This window comes from Amia ocellicauda, chromosome 22, assembly GCF_036373705.1.
Source record: "Amia ocellicauda isolate fAmiCal2 chromosome 22, fAmiCal2.hap1, whole genome shotgun sequence".
Lineage (NCBI taxonomy): Eukaryota > Metazoa > Chordata > Actinopteri > Amiiformes > Amiidae > Amia > Amia ocellicauda.
Window position 1 is genome coordinate 5,513,758 of NC_089871.1, and position 20,379 is coordinate 5,534,136.

Below are 20,379 nucleotides of genomic sequence, written 5' to 3' on the forward strand. Positions count from 1 at the left end.
TGTGTGCGTCTCTGAGTATACGGTGTGCGTCTCTATACTTGTGTGCGTCTCTGAGTATATGGTGTGCGTCTCTGAGTATACGGTGTGCGTCTCTATACTTGTGTGCGTCTCTGTATACTTGTGTGCGTCTCTGTATACTTGTGTGCGTCTCTGAGTATACGGTGTGCGTCTCTGTATACTTGTGTGCGTCTCTGAGAATACTTGTGTGCGTCTCTGAGTATACGGTGTGCGTCTCTGTATACTTGTGTGCGTCTCTGAGAATACTTGTGTGCGTCTCTGTATACTTGTGTGCGTCTCTGAGTATACTTGTGTGCGTCTTTGTATACTTGTGTGCTCTCTGAGTATACGGTGTGTGTCTCTGTATACTTGTGTGCGTCTCTGAGTATACGGTGTGCGTCTCTGTATACTTGTGTGTGTCTCTGAGTATACGGTGTGCGTCTCTGTATACTTGTGTGCGTCTCTGAGTATACGGTGTGCGTCTCTGTATACTTGTGTGCGTCTCTGAGTATACTTGTGTGCGTCTCTGAGTATACGGTGTGCGTCTCTGTATACTTGTGTGCGTCTCTGAGTATACGGTGTGCGTCTCTGTATACTTGTGTGTGTCTCTGACTATACTTGTGTGCGTCTCTGTATACTGGTGTGCGTCTCTGTATACTTGTGTGCGTCTCTGTATACTTGTGTGCGTCTCTATACTTGTGTGCGTCTCTGTATACTTGTGTGCGTCTCTGTATACTTGTGTGCTTCTCTGTATACTTGTGTGCGTCTCTGTGTATACGGTGTGCGTCTCTGAGTATATGGTGTGCGTCTCTGTATACTTGTGTGCGTCTCTGTATACTTGTGTGCGTCTCTGTGTATACGGTGTGCGTCTCTGAGTATACGGTGTGCGTCTCTATACTTGTGTGCGTCTCTGTATACTTGTGTGCGTCTCTGACTATACTTTTGTGCGTCTCTGTATACTTGTGTGTGTCTCTGAGTATACGGTGTGCGTCTCTGTATACTTGTGTGCGTCTCTGACTATACTTGTGTGCATCTCTGTATACTGGTGTGCGTCTCTGTGTATACTGGTGTGCGTCTCTATACTTGTGTGCGTCTCTGTATACTGGTGTGCGTCTCTGTATACTTGTGTGCGTCTCTGAGTATACGGTGTGCGTCTCTGTATACTTGTGTGCGTCTCTGACTATACTTGTGTGCATCTCTGTATACTGGTGTGCGTCTCTGAGTATACTTGTGTGCGTCTCTGAGTATACGGTGTGCGTCTCTGTATACTTGTGTGCGTCTCTGTATACTTGTGTGTGTCTCTATACTTGTGTGCGTCTCTGAGTATACGATGTGCGTCTCTGTATACTTGTGTGTGTCTCTATACTTGTGTGCGTCTCTGTATACTTGTGTGTGTCTCTATACTTGTGTGCGTCTCTGTATACTTGTGTGTCTCTGAGTATACTTGTGTGCGTCTCTGTATACTGATGTGCGTCTCTGTATACTGGTGTGCGTCTCTGTATACTTGTGTGTGTCTCTATACTTGTGTGCGTCTCTGAGTATACGATGTGCGTCTCTGTATACTTGTGTGCGTCTCTGAGTATACGGTGTGCGTCTCTGTATACTTGTGTACGTCTCTGTATACTTGTGTGCGTCTCTGTATACTTGTGTGCGTCTCTGTATACTTGTGTGTCTCTGAGTATACTTGTGTGCGTCTCTGTATACTGGTGTGCGTCTCTGTATGCTTGTGTGTGTCTCTATACTTGTGTGCGTCTCTGAGTATACGATGTGTGTCTCTGTATACTTGTGTGTGTCTCTCAGTATACTTGTGTGCGTCTCTGAGTTTACGGTGTGCGTCTCTGTATACTTGTGTGTGTCTCTCAGTATACTTGTGTGCGTCTCTGAGTATACGGTGTGCATCTCTGTATACTTGTGTGCGTCTGTGAGTATACTTGTGTGCGTCTCTGTGTATACGGTGTGCGTCTCTGTATACTTGTGTGCGTCTCTGAGTATACGGTGTGCGTCTCTGTATACTTGTGTGCGTCTCTGAGTATACTTGTGTGCGTCTCGTGAGTATACGGTGTGCGTCTCTGAGTATACGGTGTGCGCCTCTGTATACTGGTGTGCGTCTCTGTATACTGGTGTGCGTCTGTATACTTGTGTGCGTCTCTGTATACTTGTGTGCGTCTGTATACTTGTGTGCGTCTCTGTATACTTGTGTGCGTCTCTGAGTATACTGGTGTGCGTCTCTGTATACTGGTGTGCGTCTCTGTATACTTGTGTGCGTCTCTATTCTTGTGTGTGTCTCTGAGTATACGGTGTGCGTCTCTGTATACTTGTGTGCGTCTCTGAGTATACGGTTTGCGTCTCTATACTTGTGTGCGTCTCTGTATACTGGTGTGCGTCTCTGTATACTTGTGTGCATCTCTGTATACTTGTGTGCGTCTGAGTATACGGTGTGCGTCTGTATACTTGTGTGCGTCTCTGTATACTTGTGTGCGTCTCTGAGTATACTGGTGTGCGTCTCTGTATACTGGTGTGCGTCTCTGTATACTTGTGTGCGTCTCTATACTTGTGTGTGTCTCTGAGTATACGGTGTGCGTCTCTGTATACTTGTGTGCGTCTCTGAGTATACGGTTTGCGTCTTTGTATACTTGTGTGCGTCTCTGTGTATACGGTGTGTGTCTCTGTATACGGTGTGCGTCTCTATACTTGTGTGCGTCTGAGTATACGGTGTGCGTCTCTGAGTATACTTGTGTGCGTCTCTGTATACTTGTGTGCGTCTCTGTATACTTGTGTGTGTCTCTGTATACGGTGTGTGTCTCTGTATACGGTGTGCGTCTGTATACTTGTGTGCGTCTCTGAGTATACTGGTGTGCGTCTGTGTATACTGGTGTGCGTCTCTATACTTGTGTGCGTCTCTGAGTATACGGTGTGCGTCTCTATACTTGTGTGCGTCTCTGACTATACTTGTGTGCATCTCTGTATACTTGTGTTCGTCTCTATACTTGTGTGTGTCTCTGAGTATACGGTGTGCGTCTCTGTGTACTTGTGTGCGTCTCTGAGTATACTTGTGTGCGTCTCTGTATACTTGTGTGTGTCTCTGAGTATACGGTGTGCGTCTCTGTATACTTGTGTGCGTCTCTGAGTATACGGTGTGCGTCTCTGTATACTGGTGTGCGTCTCTGTATACTTGTGTGCGTCTCTATACTTGTGTGTGTCTCTGAGTATACGGTGTGCATCTCTGAGTTTACTTGTGTGCGTCTCTGAGTATACGGTGTGCGTCTCTATACTCGTGTGTGTCTCTGAGTATACGGTGTGCGTCTCTATACTTGTGTGCGTCTCTATACTTGTGTGCGTCTCTGTATACTTGTGTGCGTCTCAGACTATACTTGTGTGCGTCTCTATACTTGTTTGCGTCTGAGCATACGGTGTGCGTCTCTGTATACTTGTGTGCGTCTCTGAGTATACTTGTGTGCGTCTCTGAGTATACGGTGTGCGTCTCTGTATACTGGTGTGCGTCTCTGTATACTTATGTGCGTCTCTGTACTTGTGTGTGTCTCTGAGTATACGGTGTGCGTCTGTATACTTGTGTGCGTCTCTGTATACTTGTGTGCGTCTCTGAGTATACTGGTGTGCGTCTCTGTATACTGGTGTGCGTCTCTGAGTATACTGGTGTGCGTCTCTGTATACTGGTGTGCGTCTCTGAGTATACGGTGTGCGTCTCTGTATACTGGTTTGCGTCTCTGTATACTTATGTGCGTCTCTGTACTTGTGTGTGTCTCTGAGTATACGGTGTGCGTCTGTATACTTGTGTGCGTCTCTGAGTATACGGTGTGCGTCTCTGAGTATACGGTGTGCGTCTCTGACTATACTTGTGTGCGTCTCTGTATACTTGTGTGCGTCTCTATACTTGTGTGCGTCTCTGAGTATACGGTGTGCGTCTCTGTATACTTGTGTGCGTCTCTGAGTATACTTGTGTGCGTCTCTGTGTATACGGTGTGCGTCTCTGAGTATTCGGTGTGCGTCTCTGTATACTTGTGTGCGTCTCTATTCTTGTGTGTGTCTCTGAGTATACGGTGTGCGTCTCTGTATACTTGTGTGCGTCTCTGAGTATACGGTTTGCGTCTCTATACTTGTGTGCGTCTCTGTATACTGGTGTGCGTCTCTGTATACTTGTGTGCATCTCTGTATACTTGTGTGCGTCTCTGAGTATACTTGTGTGCGTCTGAGTATACGGTGTGCGTCTGTATACTTGTGTGCGTCTCTGTATACTTGTGTGCGTCTCTGAGTATACTGGTGTGCGTCTCTGTATACTGGTGTGCGTCTCTATACTTGTGTGTGTCTCTGAGTATACGGTGTGCGTCTCTGTATACTTGTGTGCGTCTCTGAGTATACGGTTTGCGTCTTTGTATACTTGTGTGCGTCTCTGTGTATACGGTGTGTGTCTCTGTATACGGTGTGCGTCTCTATACTTGTGTGCGTCTGAGTATACGGTGTGCGTCTCTGAGTATACTTGTGTGCGTCTCTGTATACTTGTGTGCGTCTCTGAGAATACTTGTGTGCGTCTCTGTATACTTGTGTGTGTCTCTGTATACGGTGTGTGTCTCTGTATACGGTGTGCGTCTGTATACTTGTGTGCGTCTCTGAGTATACTGGTGTGCGTCTGTGTATACTGGTGTGCGTCTCTATACTTGTGTGCGTCTCTGAGTATACGGTGTGCGTCTCTATACTTGTGTGCGTCTCTGACTATACTTGTGTGCATCTCTGTATACTTGTGTTCGTCTCTATACTTGTGTGTGTCTCTGAGTATACGGTGTGCGTCTCTGTGTACTTGTGTGCGTCTCTGAGTATACTTGTGTGCGTCTCTGTGTATACGGTGTGCGTCTCTGTATACTTGTGTGTGTCTCTGAGTATACGGTGTGCGTCTCTGTATACTGGTGTGCGTCTCTGTATACTTGTGTGCGTCTCTATACTTGTGTGTGTCTCTGAGTATACGGTGTGCATCTCTGAGTTTACTTGTGTGCGTCTCTGAGTATACGGTGTGCGTCTCTATACTCGTGTGTGTCTCTGAGTATACGGTGTGCGTCTCTATACTTGTGTGCGTCTCTATACTTGTGTGCGTCTCTGTATACTTGTGTGCGTCTCAGACTATACTTGTGTGCGTCTCTATACTTGTTTGCGTCTGAGCATACGGTGTGCGTCTCTGTATACTTGTGTGCATCTCTGAGTATACTTGTGTGCGTCTCTGAGTATACGGTGTGCGTCTCTGTATACTGGTGTGCGTCTCTGTATACTTATGTGCGTCTCTGTACTTGTGTGTGTCTCTGAGTATACGGTGTGCGTCTGTATACTTGTGTGCGTCTCTGTATACTTGTGTGCGTCTCTGAGTATACTGGTGTGCGTCTCTGTATACTGGTGTGCGTCTCTGAGTATACTGGTGTGCGTCTCTGTATACTGGTGTGCGTCTCTGTATACTGGTGTGCGTCTCTGAGTATACGGTGTGCGTCTCTGTATACTGGTTTGCGTCTCTGTATACTTATGTGCGTCTCTGTACTTGTGTGTGTCTCTGAGTATACGGTGTGCGTCTGTATACTTGTGTGCGTCTCTGAGTATACGGTGTGCGTCTCTGAGTATACGGTGTGCGTCTCTGACTATACTTGTGTGCGTCTCTGTATACTTGTGTGCGTCTCTATACTTGTGTGCGTCTCTGAGTATACGGTGTGCGTCTCTGTATACTTGTGTGCGTCTCTGAGTATACTTGTGTGCGTCTTTGTGTATACGGTGTGCGTCTCTGAGTATTCGGTGTGCGTCTCTGTATTCTTGTGTGCGTCTCTGAGTATACGGTGTGCGTCTCTGTATACTTGTGTGCGGTTCTGTATACTTGTGTGCGTCTCTGTATACTGGTGTGCGTCTCTGTATACTTGTGTGCGTCTCTATACTTGTGTGTGTCTCTGAGTATATGGTGTGCGTCTCTGAGTATACGGTGTGCGTCTCTGTATACTGGTGTGCGTCTCTGTCTACTTGTGTGCGTCTCTGAGTATACGGTGTGCGTCTCTGTATACTGGTGTGCGTCTCTGTATACTGGTGTGCGTCTCTGAGTATACGGTGTGCGTCTCTGTATACTCGTGTGCGTCTCTGAGTATACGGTGTGCGTCTCTGTATACTGGTGTGCGTCTCTGTATACTTGTGTGCGTCTCTGAGTATACGGTGTGCGTCTCTGTATACTCGTGTGCGTCTCTGAGTATACGGTATACTGAGACTCATACTCTGAGACGCATACACTACGTACTGAGACACATACACTACATACTGAGACGCATATACTGAGACGCATACACTATGTACTGAGACGCATACACTACATACTGAGAAGCATACACTACATACTGAGACGCATACACTACATACTGAGACACGTACTGAGACGCATACACTACATACTGAGACGCATACTGAGACACTACGTACTGAGACGCACATACTGAGACGCATACACTACGTACTGAGACGCATACACTACATACTGAGACACTACGTACTGAGACGCATACACTACATACTGAGACGCATACACTACGTACTGAGATGCATACACTATATGCTGAGATGCATACAGTGAGATTTCACATCCATTTACACTGAGATTGGACTTCAGTCACTTGTCTGTCAGGTCCACCCATTAGCCATTTTTAAGATTCTGCGTGAGGTGTACTTTACAAGCTGAGGAAACGCAAAAGGTATAATACATTTTACAGAGTAGAATATGGTAAATGTAAACACTTGTTTGTTGTTTAAAGCCTCCTTGTGTGTTGGTCTTTGCTGCGATATACCAGTATTTATTTTAAGTGCATTGCATATATTGCAAAGAAAAAAAAAAAAGACGAGTTTGGATATTTACTTTATACTAAGTATATAACCAACACTGCAATAAAAGAGCTGTTTGGCTCAAAGCCAGAGTGTGTTGTGTGCTTTTATACTGAGTGTTCAAAAGTGTTACATTGTAATGTTCCTGTGCAAGTAGACTTTAAAATAAAGTGTGTTAATAATAATTACAAGGACGTAATTTAAATTCTAATCAACATATACACATTTATTTGAATCATACATTTAAATATGTTTTCTAATAGTTCACACAATAAGAAATGTCCATAGTTTGCCATTATAGTTATATGGTTTAAATGAGTTTGTGTTGATGAAACAAAGGAAACTTACATTTTTACATCAATTACCTGATAAATTTAGATAGATTGTTATTTACACAAGTATACTCACATGAACCACAAATGCATTCGTATATATGTTTGTTATATGAAAGTGGCCATACTCAGTAAATAAAACCTATACATTTCATGGAGTAGAACTCATGTGGAAAATGCAATGCTATACATATAAAAATTACATATTATTTTTCCATATGCTTTGGAGTTTGGTTTAGCTTGGGGCCAGGATTATGGTTATGCTGCAACAATAACAACAACCTATTGCAGCCTGTGTTTGAAGCCTGCATTTCCAGCAGCAGCTTTGACCTTCCCAAAATGGCGGACCGAGACGCACAGCACGTCTCCTCACACGTCCGGACAACTCGAGCGCTTCATTGCCCCTCGGTGTATTTGTGCGCATGCGCTCAGCGGGCCGGAGTGCAGAGCGAAACTGAGAGGAAAAGACGGGAGAGAGAGAGAGAGACCGACAGACACGCACACTCGCTCTGCGTCTCGTTATTTATTCAACACATTTCTCCGAACTGAACCGCAGCACCGGCCCGCCTGGACGACACGATTGTTGTTTCGGGAGCCCGACGAGCAGAGCCATGACGGAGCCGCAGTCCGCGCTGTTACTCAGGAGACAGCTGGCAGGTAAAGGCAGAGGCGCTGGAGTCGAGAAAGGGACGTGGATGTATTTATAGTCGGCGGGGTGGTGTGGACATCTCTGTCCCCTTCCCACTGCGCTGCCCAGCCCAGCCTCCCGCCCGGGGTGAGCCCGCTGTGGAGGCTTCATGACGGGTGTTGCTCCCAACGTCTGCCTCCGCTGCCGGGGGGGTATTATTATTTGACAGGGCATCTGGGGCCTATTCCGTGCTGGGGCTGTTTTTAGAGATGTACCCTTTATTCGCGGTGACAGGCTGCCCCACTCTCGGATGCCTGCCCGTCTGGGGTCCGTGTTTGGGGGGGTGGTGGTCGTGGTCGCGGTGCAAAAGCAAAAGCGAGGCTCTGCCACTCGGGATCATGCCACCGCTTTCTGCAAAGGCAGTCTTCAGCGCCTTTGTTTTTACTGTCACTTTAAATCACGCTGGATGGAGCGTTTTTCCGGGGGGTGTAGGGGTTTATTAATGAGGCCCGGTGCAAGGTGTAGAGTGGGCGAAATGCGTTTTGTCCCCCTTCCTGGGGGGGACCTTTTCCTGCGCGGAGGAGTGGACCTCGTTCCCTCGCTTCTTTGTCCCCCATTATTCTGAGCCGGACTCGCTGAGTGACAGCCAGGATAGCTCCGATCGGCTTGACACGGCCCGGCCGCACTGCGCATGCGCCGGGCGACACAGGCAGCCCATGTGCGGCGCCGTCCAAGTAACAATGTCTCCGACTGAGCGCAGCGTTAACCCGCTTTGGAGGTTTACACCCCCGGCAGATGTACCCCCGGTGGGGCCCCTTCGGTGTGTACTGCGAGTTTTCCAGCCACGTTAGCTAGAGGAGAGTTCTTCATCGGTATGGCGTGAAGTAATGTTGCAATGATGTCCCTAAGAGACATTCTCCACACTGTTTGTGTTTCAGTTGAAAAGATCATGTATATGATCCGACTGATATTGAGATACAGCAGAGCCAACTGACCCGACCTTATTTATTATTCATTTTATTGACTCCTCGATTCATCATTTATCCAAGGTGACCCAGGTTTTGAAACACCATTGGCTTACAACATTGCCGATAACAAAATAAAATGGGTGTGTGACAAGGGTTCAAATTATGCATTTGATGATGCATGCTACCACATGGGTAGGTTGTAGCATTACTGTCCTCTGCAACATGAACCAAACAACATTTGGACATATTTCAAAGTAATCTAAGACAATAGTTACATTTTCTGTTTATTTTACCAGCTGTTATTAGAAGCATCAACAAGAGCTTTCTATGGTCTGCTTCGTCATAGCTTTGCACAAAAATGACTGAGCTTTGATTCATTTTAATGTTTTTTGTGATGGAAATTTTGTTGTAGTAATTTGCCAATAAGAACTACTTTTTATACAAATGGTTTCAGCATAAAATCCTGCAATGTCTGAAGTAAAAACCCTGAATTGATTGGTTCTGATCAGGGGTTCTAGAAATTAATTTGGAATTTGCATTTATAGAGAAGTGTGTAGGTTTTACATTACATGCAAGTATTAACAATTTAATTATTAGTCCCAGTGTCTCTTGTCACAGTGTGCATAGCATTCCCCTCTTGTCATTTACATTTACTTAACATCCTCCAATAAACTGCTTCTGGCACAGAGCCTAGAGTAGAGGCAGACAACCCCCGCCCCAGTCCTGGAGTTTTTGTGAGTATTGCTCAATCATCAATTACCAAATACCTGGAGCAAATGATAATTATGTCAATCAGTAAATTTACTAAGGGCACTCCAGCCCCAGGGTTTCCCACCCCTCGCCACAAGGGAAATCGATGGCGTATAGCGGTTCATATTTTCATGCTGCTTACATTTTACTTCAGCCTCCAGATGTGAGTAATTATAGTAACTGAACAAGCTGTAAAAATATGCCAAAAACTTTTGCAAATCACCCCAAAAGGCCTTCATGGATTTCTCTGTTGTCAGAGATAAGAGTATTACCATCAATGTGAAATGAATCCTTGCCAAGTTCATTAGCATTGTCTTTATGGGTGTTTTTTTATTCTCACCAAGTTTTTGCATCTTTGATATGAAAAGCAATGGCACCCATTGTTGCCTGACATGCAACTCTGCTGGGTCCCAAGGCAGTGGGATAGGTGTGTAATATGAGCGTTGACAATAAGGATTGACTAAGCAGTACTGGTGTAGTGACGCACAATTCCTACATTGTGTGTTGTCACCTAGGGTTTGTAATTGAATCTTGTATTGTCAGAGAAGCTTAAAGCATCATAAGCAGGCTTTCAAGAACTTTTATTTTTTTTAAATCTTTATCATAGTGCCTGGTATATAAATTGTATAGCGGATTTAGCACCATCACTCTTTTTGGTGGTTGTTCCAAGGGATACCACACCTGAAATGCCTGTACATTTCTGCCCATAGAGGTGCATTTCCAACAGTACTTAAAGAAATGATTGAAATTATTTATAGACCGCTACCTCAAATATTCCAAAAGACACTTAGAACAGGGGATGTGCCATCTGACTGGAAGACAGCAAATGTCATACCAATCCACAAGAAAGGGGACAAAACTGAGCCAGGACATTACAGACCAATCAGTCTCACCTGCATCACTTGTAAAATGTTGGAAAAAATGATTAGACAGAAAATAGAGGAGCATCTTAATGAAAGCCATATTCTTGGAGATAGTCAACATGGGTTTAGACGAGGCAGATCATGTCTTACTCATTTATTGGAATTTTTTGAACATGCAACTGCAGCTGTAGATCATGTGAAAGCATATGATATGATGTACTTAGATTTTCAAAAAGCTTTTGATGAGGTTCCACACCAAAGACTGATCCTCAAATTGGAAGCTGTAGGCATTCAGGGTAATGTAAGTAGATGGATTATGAACTGGTTGATGTATAGGAAACAGAGGGTGTCGATTAGAGGAGTCGCTTCTAACTGGAGTGAGGTTGTTAGTGGAGTTCCACAGGGATCAGTACTAGGGCCTGTGCTTTTTCTAATCTATATTAATGATCTGGACTCAGGGATATTTAGCAAACTTGTCAAATTTGCAGATGATACTAAAATAGGTGGCTCAGCAGATACAATCTTGGCAGCACAGGCTATTCAGAGGGACTTAGATAATATTCAGTTTGTGGGCCAACACCTGGCAGATGAAATTCAAGTGCAAGGTAATACATGCAGGTAACAAAAATGTCCACTATAATTACACTATGGGAGCAATAGAACTAGATGAAGTAACGCATGAGAAAGACCTAGGAGTCTATGTGGACTCCTCACTTTCTCCATGCAAACAATGTGGGGAAGCAATAAAAAAGGCAAACACAATGTTAGGGTATATTGTCAAAAGTGTAGAATTGAGAACAAGGGCAGTGATGTTCAGACTGTACAATGCACTAGTTAGAGCTCATCTGGATACTGTGGACAGTTCTGGGCTCCACACTTCAAGAAAGATATCGCTGCTCTAGAGGCCGTTCAGAGGAGAGCAACCAGACTTATTCCAGGTCTGAAGGGAATGTCCTACTGAGAGACTGAGGACCTGAACCTTTTCACCCTGGAACAGAGGAGACTACGTGGGGACTTGATCCAAGTCTTCAAAATCATGAAAGGCATCGACCACATCAAACCAGAGGAGCTTTTCCAGATCAGCAGAGACACATGGACCCGGGGACACAAATGGAAATTGGGCTTCAAGACATTCAAGACAGAAAACAGGAGACACTTCTTCACACAGAGAGGCGTCACAATCTGAACAAACTCCCCAGCGCTGCGGTAGAAGCTGAAAATTTGGGAAGATTTAAAAATAGACTGGATAGGATCCTTGGTTCACTTATTATTATTAATGGACACCAAACGAGCATGATGTGTCGAATGGGCTCCTCTCGTTTCTAAACTTTCTTATGTTCTTATGACTCTGTTGCCGAGAATGGGCTATTGATTATCAGTAACATCAATTCCTGCATTTCAGTTCTTCCTCTCTGTATAAATGCATTCTACAATGATTTATTCTGGATTGTGAAAAAGTGTTTGACCAAAGAATACAAGACGCTATATTTCTAATTGCACCCCAGTGCATTTATACATAATTCAAATAAATCTTGTATATACTTTTAAAATCTGGAGTCACACTGTAAAGATTCCCTTCCCGTTATGCAGGCTGGAAAGCTTATGGGTGTGAATTTACAGACTGATGTAATTGACTTTTGCATGTACATAGCATTTGGTTACTATCAGTTGAAGTCGTTGTAGTGAATTTGTTTTCCTTCTTGAGCTTTTAAAATAAAAAGGCTATGTGAATGCAATATTTGGCTGTAGACACTGCAGTGAACAAAACCACTCCCAGCAGAACATTGTGCCAGGTATCCAGAACCTGAGATTGGGCTCCCGCTTTTATTTCTCGGTAGTAATCAGCTTATAGGAGTTGATAGGCTGTTTGTGCACATTGTACTGTAGGACAAGTTGTGATGAAACGTGTGACTTGGTTCCTTTTCAGCTCCATTAAAGACCTGCCAATTAACCTGCCAAGAGGAAAGCCTTGAGCGATCTGGGGCTGTCTAGTGACGTGAGAAGTCGGATTCGTGGGTTTATTTTGCAGCCGTCACTTTGGCCATGGAGCCGTGCATGGGGAACAGTTCTTCGTTTAACCCTGAAACATGCTCTGCTCCAGGACAGGAGGATGGCCCAGGGACTGATTTATGGAAGATGCCAATTCTCTGTAAATCTGTAGCCAGCGTTGCTCATTCTGACTTAATGGATCGTGCTGCAGTCAGATGGAATACAATCTAGCCTGTGAGGTGTTGTAGAGGTTTTATGGTAATGTAATAGTTGAATGCTTGTATAGCATAGTTGGCCACTGGTGGCCTTTGGAAACCAGCTGACCTCTCTCTCTGAAAGACTCAAATGGCTAGGATTGTAATATCCTGAAAAATATTCTGAATTCTGCAGTTAACTTTGAATGCCTGTGTTTGGTAGAAGGTACCCTGCTGCTTCACAAGGGATTTATTTATTTTGTATTAGATGTAGCCATATAGTCTTGACACTTTTTACGGAGGAATATAATGATTGCGTTAGAAGTGAACTGGTAGTAAAATGTGAGACTGATGTCTTCCAGTGTAACATTAGATTAGAGAATTGAAAACCGCATTATGGCCAAACCACATCACACCCCATGCATGTTTATATCATAAGACTCAACTGATCACATCTGTATGAGTTTCACAAGTTACTATCGTCTCCACTGAGACTTTCAGATTGCAAACACACCTGCCATATAAACACGGCTCCATTCTCCCAGAAGACCCTTAAGCATTGCTCATGTTTTGAGGCATCAAAGGTGAATCTTTACTTTAGCTTTCATTAAGAATGAGAAATGCACTACCTATTGTGGTACAATGTACTTCCTGCACTACAAGCTAGAGAGTGATCTTTTCTGAGACCTTTAATGCCGATCGTATCCATTCAACCTGAAATCAAATTCAAACCGTTCTGTTGGGAAACGACACTGACGTACAAATATACCAGTGACTCTACATGACAGTAATAATTGTTACCACTAGATAGCAGTAGCGGCTGGCTTTGTGTTTTGCTTAGAAGTACGCAATCTGTTAGCCACTGGATTAAATCTAGGTAAACTGTATATTCCTGTGATGATCTTTGGTAGTGATGCGGATTCATGGTTCTCCAAAATGATTTAGATTTTTCTTTTTTTTTTTTTTTTTTTAATTTACCTTTGTCCTGTGGAGTGGGATTTCTAAATTTGGAGGATAGTTTGACTAATTAATAATGATTATTTCTAATCTGGGGTGGGGAGTGCGTTGTAACATAATTTTCTTGTAACGCACATAAGAAACCCTGATATTAAATGCATGATTTAAGATGAGCTGATTTTCTACATCTAGAGAAGAGTGTCGTTTTACACATTCACTGTGCAGTTAAAACTGCTTTGGCATGGTTTTAACTCAGGTGAGTTACTTTGTACTAGTTCCTTAGAAACTAGAAATAGGTGTGAACTCTCTGTGGCAGCACTGTGTTTCCAAGGACTGTGATAACTGGTTCTCTCAGCCTTTGACCTTCGTCTCAAGCAGCACTTTGCGGAGGCTCCCATGTTCAAGTTACATTTTGTTTGTGTCAATGCACTATGAATAACTCAAGTTCCCATATTGCCCTAAGCGATGATGCAGTTGTAGCATGTTTGCCTGCTTGTAATACACAAGATCATGCAGTTTAATTTGAAGCCACTTGAACAATTCCTGTTGACTTCCTTTTTTCTACATTTGTTTGAGGGTTCCTATTTTTAAAATGTTTGTTTACATCTAAGTAACTCTCCTCAAAGCAAATGGTATTTAGTCTCATACCCATGTTAGACTGTAGAATATTTCTAGGGATTTATTGCTCAGCTCTAAAGGTAGTCAACTTTGGCAAAAGCTGCCATGCTGTGATGAACAAGACCATAATCTTAGAATAACTAGTGCATGTAATGGCGAAAGAGAATAGAAAACCTTTCCAAAGGTGTATTCTTCATTATTCTTTCCTTTATTTATATATTTAATGTAAAAGCCTTCATTAAAACATTGGTTCCCTTTCATTTCAGAACTGAACAAAAATCCAGTGGAGGGTTTCTCTGCAGGTTTAATAGATGACAATGACCTTTACCGATGGGAAGTCCTAATAATTGGCCCTCCAGATACTCTGTAGTGAGTATTACGGTTAGATTATTTTGTCAGAAGGTTTGTGTTCATGCAATTAAAAACAATTGTAGGTTAGGATGTATTGTGCTATTTTTTTTTTTTGTATTGCGACTTTAATATCAGAAATAAGAACTGCTGTCTGTATTTAGCAATTGTAAACATCCATTGAGATGCCTGATTACATATTGAGCTTGTGCATAGTGTTGTTTAATGACTGCAGGTGTGGTGATAGACTGTAAATGAGTGTGTTTTAATGAAGGAAACTAATTTTAGTCCCTATGGAAAGGGGATGTTTAATGGCTTATGTTTAATTTCTGTTCACAGTGAAGGTGGTGTGTTTAAGGCACATCTCACTTTCCCCAAAGATTATCCACTCAGGCCTCCAAAAATGAAATTCATTACAGAAATATGGCATCCAAATGGTGAGTTTTGAGTCACAATTGTGCTTACTATTCATGCCTGTTTTTGTTTTTCTGAGACTACACATTCAAATTGAAAACTGAAGGATATTTATTCAGTCGCTCCATGTAGATTACCTTGTTAAAAAATGGCTGCTGACTTTTGTTTTATTCATGATTCTTTGGTTTGTTTATTTGATTCCAGTTGACAAGAATGGCGATGTATGTATTTCTATTTTGCACGAGCCTGGAGAGGATAAATACGGTTATGAAAAGCCAGAGGAACGTTGGCTTCCGATTCACACGGTGGAAACTATAATGATTAGCGTAATCTCGATGTTAGCAGATCCCAATGGAGATTCTCCTGCTAATGTGGATGCGGCGGTAAGACCATGAATTTATCTCCTCCTGTGCTGAAAACATTTCACATCTTGTTGGTTTGTGGGTATTTTTTTTTTTTTTTCTATACATTTTTCCATGACTTAATGACTTTTTAATTGATTTTATTACATCAGCAGCTTTGTGGTATTTGCCTCCCTTATATATTTTACATAAGATGGCAGAAAACTGTATATAATAGTGAACCCAAATAGTTTGACGTATGCAGTTGCTTTAGAGAATGTTGTAATTCTGCTACTTGAATAAATGCATCAAATGTAGTAGTTTAAAATAGTCACTTTATGTTCTTACAGAAAGAATGGAGGGAAGACCGAAATGGAGAATTCAAAAGGAAAGTTGCTCGCTGTGTAAGAAAGAGCCAAGAGACTGCCTTTGAGTGATGTTAATCCAGCAGCTTGTAGCTTCACATTTTTTCAGGGTAAGTGATGTGAACTTTCACCCCAGTCTTTATTTCTTAGTCGCTTTGCTTTGGAGCAGCGGTTCTCTTGGATAACAACTAATACAGTGAAATGGACATGAATAGTACGTGTTAAGTACAGAAAACTAAAGATCTCCCACCATCAGAAAAGTAACACTTTTTTTTTTTTACAGGATTTCCCAGCAGGTGGTCTAGTTTTGATGGAAAGCTGGTGAATGGTGGTGAGAGGCTACATATGCAGTTTTTGCATATGTACTTTATAACCCTAAAAGTAAAGGGCCAAACCTCCCTCTGCTGCTTATGCTTAAGTGCTCTGTAGAGGGTATTGTCAATGCATTGTTACAAACACTGAGTCTCAGCTTGTTTTTAATCCAGTTCCTCAGCTGCAGATTGAGTTTGCTTGTGTTCAAAGCCTCTGACCACATCGTCAGTGTAGGGACAGTGGCAGGTCGGTGCCTCGCCTCGGAGGAGGAAACCTCACTTAAATATCTAATCCAGATTTCGTCTTGTGCGTTTTCTTGTCCTGCGAAGGCTATAATTCCTCCTCTTTGTCGTCCACAGGTCTCCAATTGAGAAACAACATGGCACTGTTCTCCTGCACTCTACCCAACTATCGCCAGACTTGTCCTTATTGAAAGCTGGCAGAACACAGACTGGCCAAACCGGCTGCAATCGAACGCAAAAGCCAGTCGCCGACGCTGACGAAAGCCTCGCCAAGTGCCAACCTAAAAAGATGATCACGCAATTTTTTTGAAGTCTAACGGACTGCTTCAACCTTCAGGAAGAATTGTAAAGACCTGTACATAGCACAAACATGAACCGGATAATATATAAACTGTTCATATTCACCCAGCGACACATATAGTACCAAATAAATAGCGCTTATGTAGTTAGAATATGAATCCTGTAAATTCTTGAAGATTTTAGTCCTCCCACTACCCTTCTCTTATGTGCATTACTTCTGTTACAGGTTACTTTAAAAGCAAGCCTTGTAAAAGGAATAATTAAAACCAGGTAGAAATTCATTGAAAGAACCTCTAATTGGCAAGTTCTAAAATGACAGTGGAATTAAAACAATGCATCAGTTTGGAGCTTTAATCGCCTTGAGGGGACAAAAAAAGCTTTAAGCATGCGTTTGCCATGTTTGATCCTTTCTTGCTCTCTGCCCCTTCCGTGGAACTTCTATAAAATTAAACCATTTTAACTCCATTTTGTTTTAAACACGAGGTGCTCATGCTTTGGCAAAGGGTTTTCCGGTGTGATTGTGCCGAGTCGGCCTTGTAAGTACCGGCAGAGATCGGAGGTGCACTTGTGGATTCAGATCAGAGGTGCTGCATGCGCGAGAAGAGCTTCTTTTCCTTTTGATTTCTCCTGTTTGTAGTTGAATTTCGTTTTTTCAGAAGTGCCTCCTGTTGAATTGCTTGGTAATACACCCTGCATTGAACTAAAGCGGATGTGCAAGAAACCCAATGAGACTTTGCCATGCACCCTTCCATGTGTTTGTTTTGGATTTTTTTTTTTAAACCCTTTGTTTAGGCCTGGACGATTAAAACAAAGAAAAAATTTAAAAAAAGTTTAGTGTAGCAATAATTGTTTTTTGTTCTTCTCTCTGTGGTGCACCGATTTTAATTTTAAACGTCAAGGTGAGAATCGGGCCGTCCTGTGCCCGACTTGCCCCATATCCAGCTAATTAAGCAAATTATTTTTACAAGCTTGTTTTTGTGGTGTCCTAGATAGGATTATTATGCATGCGTTAACTGTAGGTGTTCATGTGGGCAGTTTCTGGGTTTGGTATTGAAGATGCTGATGTGAGTGTGAGAGTGTGTATGCGTGCGCGTCTTTTTTTTTTTTTTTTTTCCCTTTTCCCTTTGTTTTCTTTCATTTATTTTATTCTGGCTCTGGACTACTGCAGTTTTCTTGCCTAATGTACAAAGACAAAATACTGATGTATATTTTTCATGTAATGGAAATTGTCACCTTCTGTAGTGAGTTCTTCCAAAATATAATTTTTTTCCAATACGCGTTTGGTGTACTCTCTGAATCGATGAAACTGTGACTAAGGGTGGTTTGAATGGGATACCTTCATATCTACATCTGTCATTTCTGTCCGCTAGACTGCACAGATTTGTATATTACACACTTTACAAAGGAAGTTGACATTTTGAATACTACTTCACACTCCAGGAACTCTGACTCAAATGTGGCAGAAATGTCATTGTTACTTTTTGTAGAAAATGTTGAAGTCCCTGTTCAGTCAACCTTTATATTACAGCCTTAAATATGGGAAGTGGTTTTGCAAATACCTTTATGAACTGTCTTCATATGATGTCTCCTAATCCTTCTGCCATTGCTCAAGTGCTGTTCACACAGCACAGACTCAAGACACCTTTTGAGAAGATGCTATGGAAGGATTAATACGTTTACAGTTTGAGCTACACTCTCATAAGATGGAGTTATAAATTCATCCTCCTTCAAAATACCCCCCGTTCCTTAAATTATTTATCCTTTTCATTTGTGTGGCTTTTTTTCTCCTCTCATTCTGCAATGCTACAACTTTCAGTTACAACCTAAAGCACAAATACTTTAAGATTTTCCCCTTCACTAAGTTAAAATTAAGTATTGCAGAGTATTTATACGAGTAGAAAAGTATAAAGAAACTGAAAGGTACTCTTTAATTGCAGCAGGTGATATAGTTATAGTTAATGTTTTTTTGAGTAACATTTTAAGTGATTTAAGTGATTTTTGTCCCATGTCTGAAAGCCACATTGTGCTCTGTGCATTATATACATTTTCTTTTCCTCAGTCTATTTTTGTCTTCTCATTAAAGTACAATTTGTGCTTTTATAATTGGATAAGTGTCCTACAAAAATGAAATTATTCCTAAGGATTAATATTGGGTGTGTTAATTGTATTTCAATGAGGTGAAACACATTTTGCAGTTCAAATTAATTCTTTGTTGGGAGGGAGCAATGTCATGGGTCATCAGCTGCAATATTTAATTTTATATATATTTGATAATTGTGTATCTTCAGTTAACCTATTCTGAACTCTTCCAGCACTAACATAAAAGGCATACTTTACATTTCATTATATAATTATTCAGTTGTAGTTTTCCATGTATGCAAACAAGGCAATCTTTTCAAATCGGCTGGAATCCGGTACTGGAATGGATAAGGTTCCCTACTCATAATATATAAAAAGAGAAAGCTATGGAACCCGAGTCAGTCTGCCCTAAACTCTACTGCTGAACAATGTTTCCCATACATGAGAGCTTAAGAAGGGGAGACGCTGAAACGAGGGATTCCAATGGAAATACAACCGTTTGAAATGGGATGAAAGAGGTTTCCCCCTCACATTTGAATGCAAACTTTCTTTGAACTCCCACCAGCCCTTCCTCATTCACATAACAGTAGCCGTCTATTTGGTTGTGGTGTTGTCCGCTCAATCCTAATCCAATCCTAGAGGATATTTTTAATGGTTAAGGACTGTACTATTTTATAAATATGGTAAATCTGTAGGCATTCAGGGTAATGTAAGTAGATGGATTATGAACTGGTTGATGTATAGGAAACAGGGTGTCGATTAGAGGAGTCGCTTCTAACTGGAGTGAGGTTGTTAGTGGAGTTCCACAGGGATCAGAACTAGGGCCTGTGCTTTTTCTAATCTATATTCATGATCTGGACTCTGGGATAGTTAGCAAAGTTATCAAATTTGCAGACGATACTAAAATAGGTGGCTCACCAGATACAATCTCGGCAGCACAGGCTATTCAAAGGGACTTAGATAATATTCAGTTTGTGGGCCAACACCTGGCAGATGAAATTCAAGTGCAAGGTAATACATGCAGGTAACAAAAATGTCCACTATAATTACACTATGGGAGGAATAGAACTAGATGAAGTAATGCATGAGAAAGACCTAGGAGTCTATGTGGACTCCTCACTTTCTCCATCCAAACAATGTGGTGAAGCAATAAAAAAGGCAGAGTGTTAGGGTATATTGTCAAAAGTGTAGAATTGAGAACAAGGGCAGTGATGTTCAGACTGTACAATGCACTAGTTAGAGCTCATCTGGATACTGTGGACAGTTCTGGGCTCCACACTTCAAGAAAGATATCGCTGCTCTAGAGGCAGTTCAGAGGAGAGCAACCACACTTATTCCAGGTCTGAAGGGAATGTCCTACTTAGAGACTGAGGACCTGAACCTTTTCACCCTGGAACAGAGGAGACTACGTGGGGACTTGATCCAAGTCTTCAAAACCATGAAGGGCATCGACCACATCAAACCAGAGGAGCTTTTCCAGATCAGACAGAGAGGTGTCACAATCCGGAACAAACTCCCCAGCGATGTGATTGAAGCTGAAAATTTGGGAACATTTCAAATCAGACTGGATAGGATCCTTGGATCACTCAGTTATTAATGGACACCAAACGAGCACAATGGGGTGAATGGCCTCCTCTCGTTTCTTATGTTTCTTATGCAAAATATGAAACACATACAGAAAGACCATATGGGCCAAAGTCTGCACTCTTGTCCCCTACCACACACCATAGCCATCTACAACATGTTAATGAATGACTGGTATAGACATATCACTGTTATATCATTAGATTTTAAAATAACCCAAGTTTGTGATCATTGATTTGGTCTCCAGTTTGC

General features: G+C 42.3%; 1 protein-coding gene across 1 annotated transcript; it reads left to right on the top strand.

Annotated features, from left to right (window-relative positions):
* Window positions 1-7,594: 7,594 nt before the first annotated feature.
* On the top strand, window positions 7,595-17,739 carry ube2g1a (ubiquitin-conjugating enzyme E2G 1a (UBC7 homolog, yeast)). Its single transcript, XM_066695343.1, has 6 exons — window positions 7,595-7,832; window positions 14,409-14,511; window positions 14,830-14,927; window positions 15,109-15,287; window positions 15,596-15,720; window positions 16,282-17,739. Exons 1-5 carry the CDS (start codon window positions 7,787-7,789, stop codon window positions 15,680-15,682), a joined length of 513 nt encoding a protein of 170 aa, XP_066551440.1. The 5' UTR covers window positions 7,595-7,786; the 3' UTR covers window positions 15,683-15,720; window positions 16,282-17,739.
* Window positions 17,740-20,379: the final 2,640 nt, after the last annotated feature.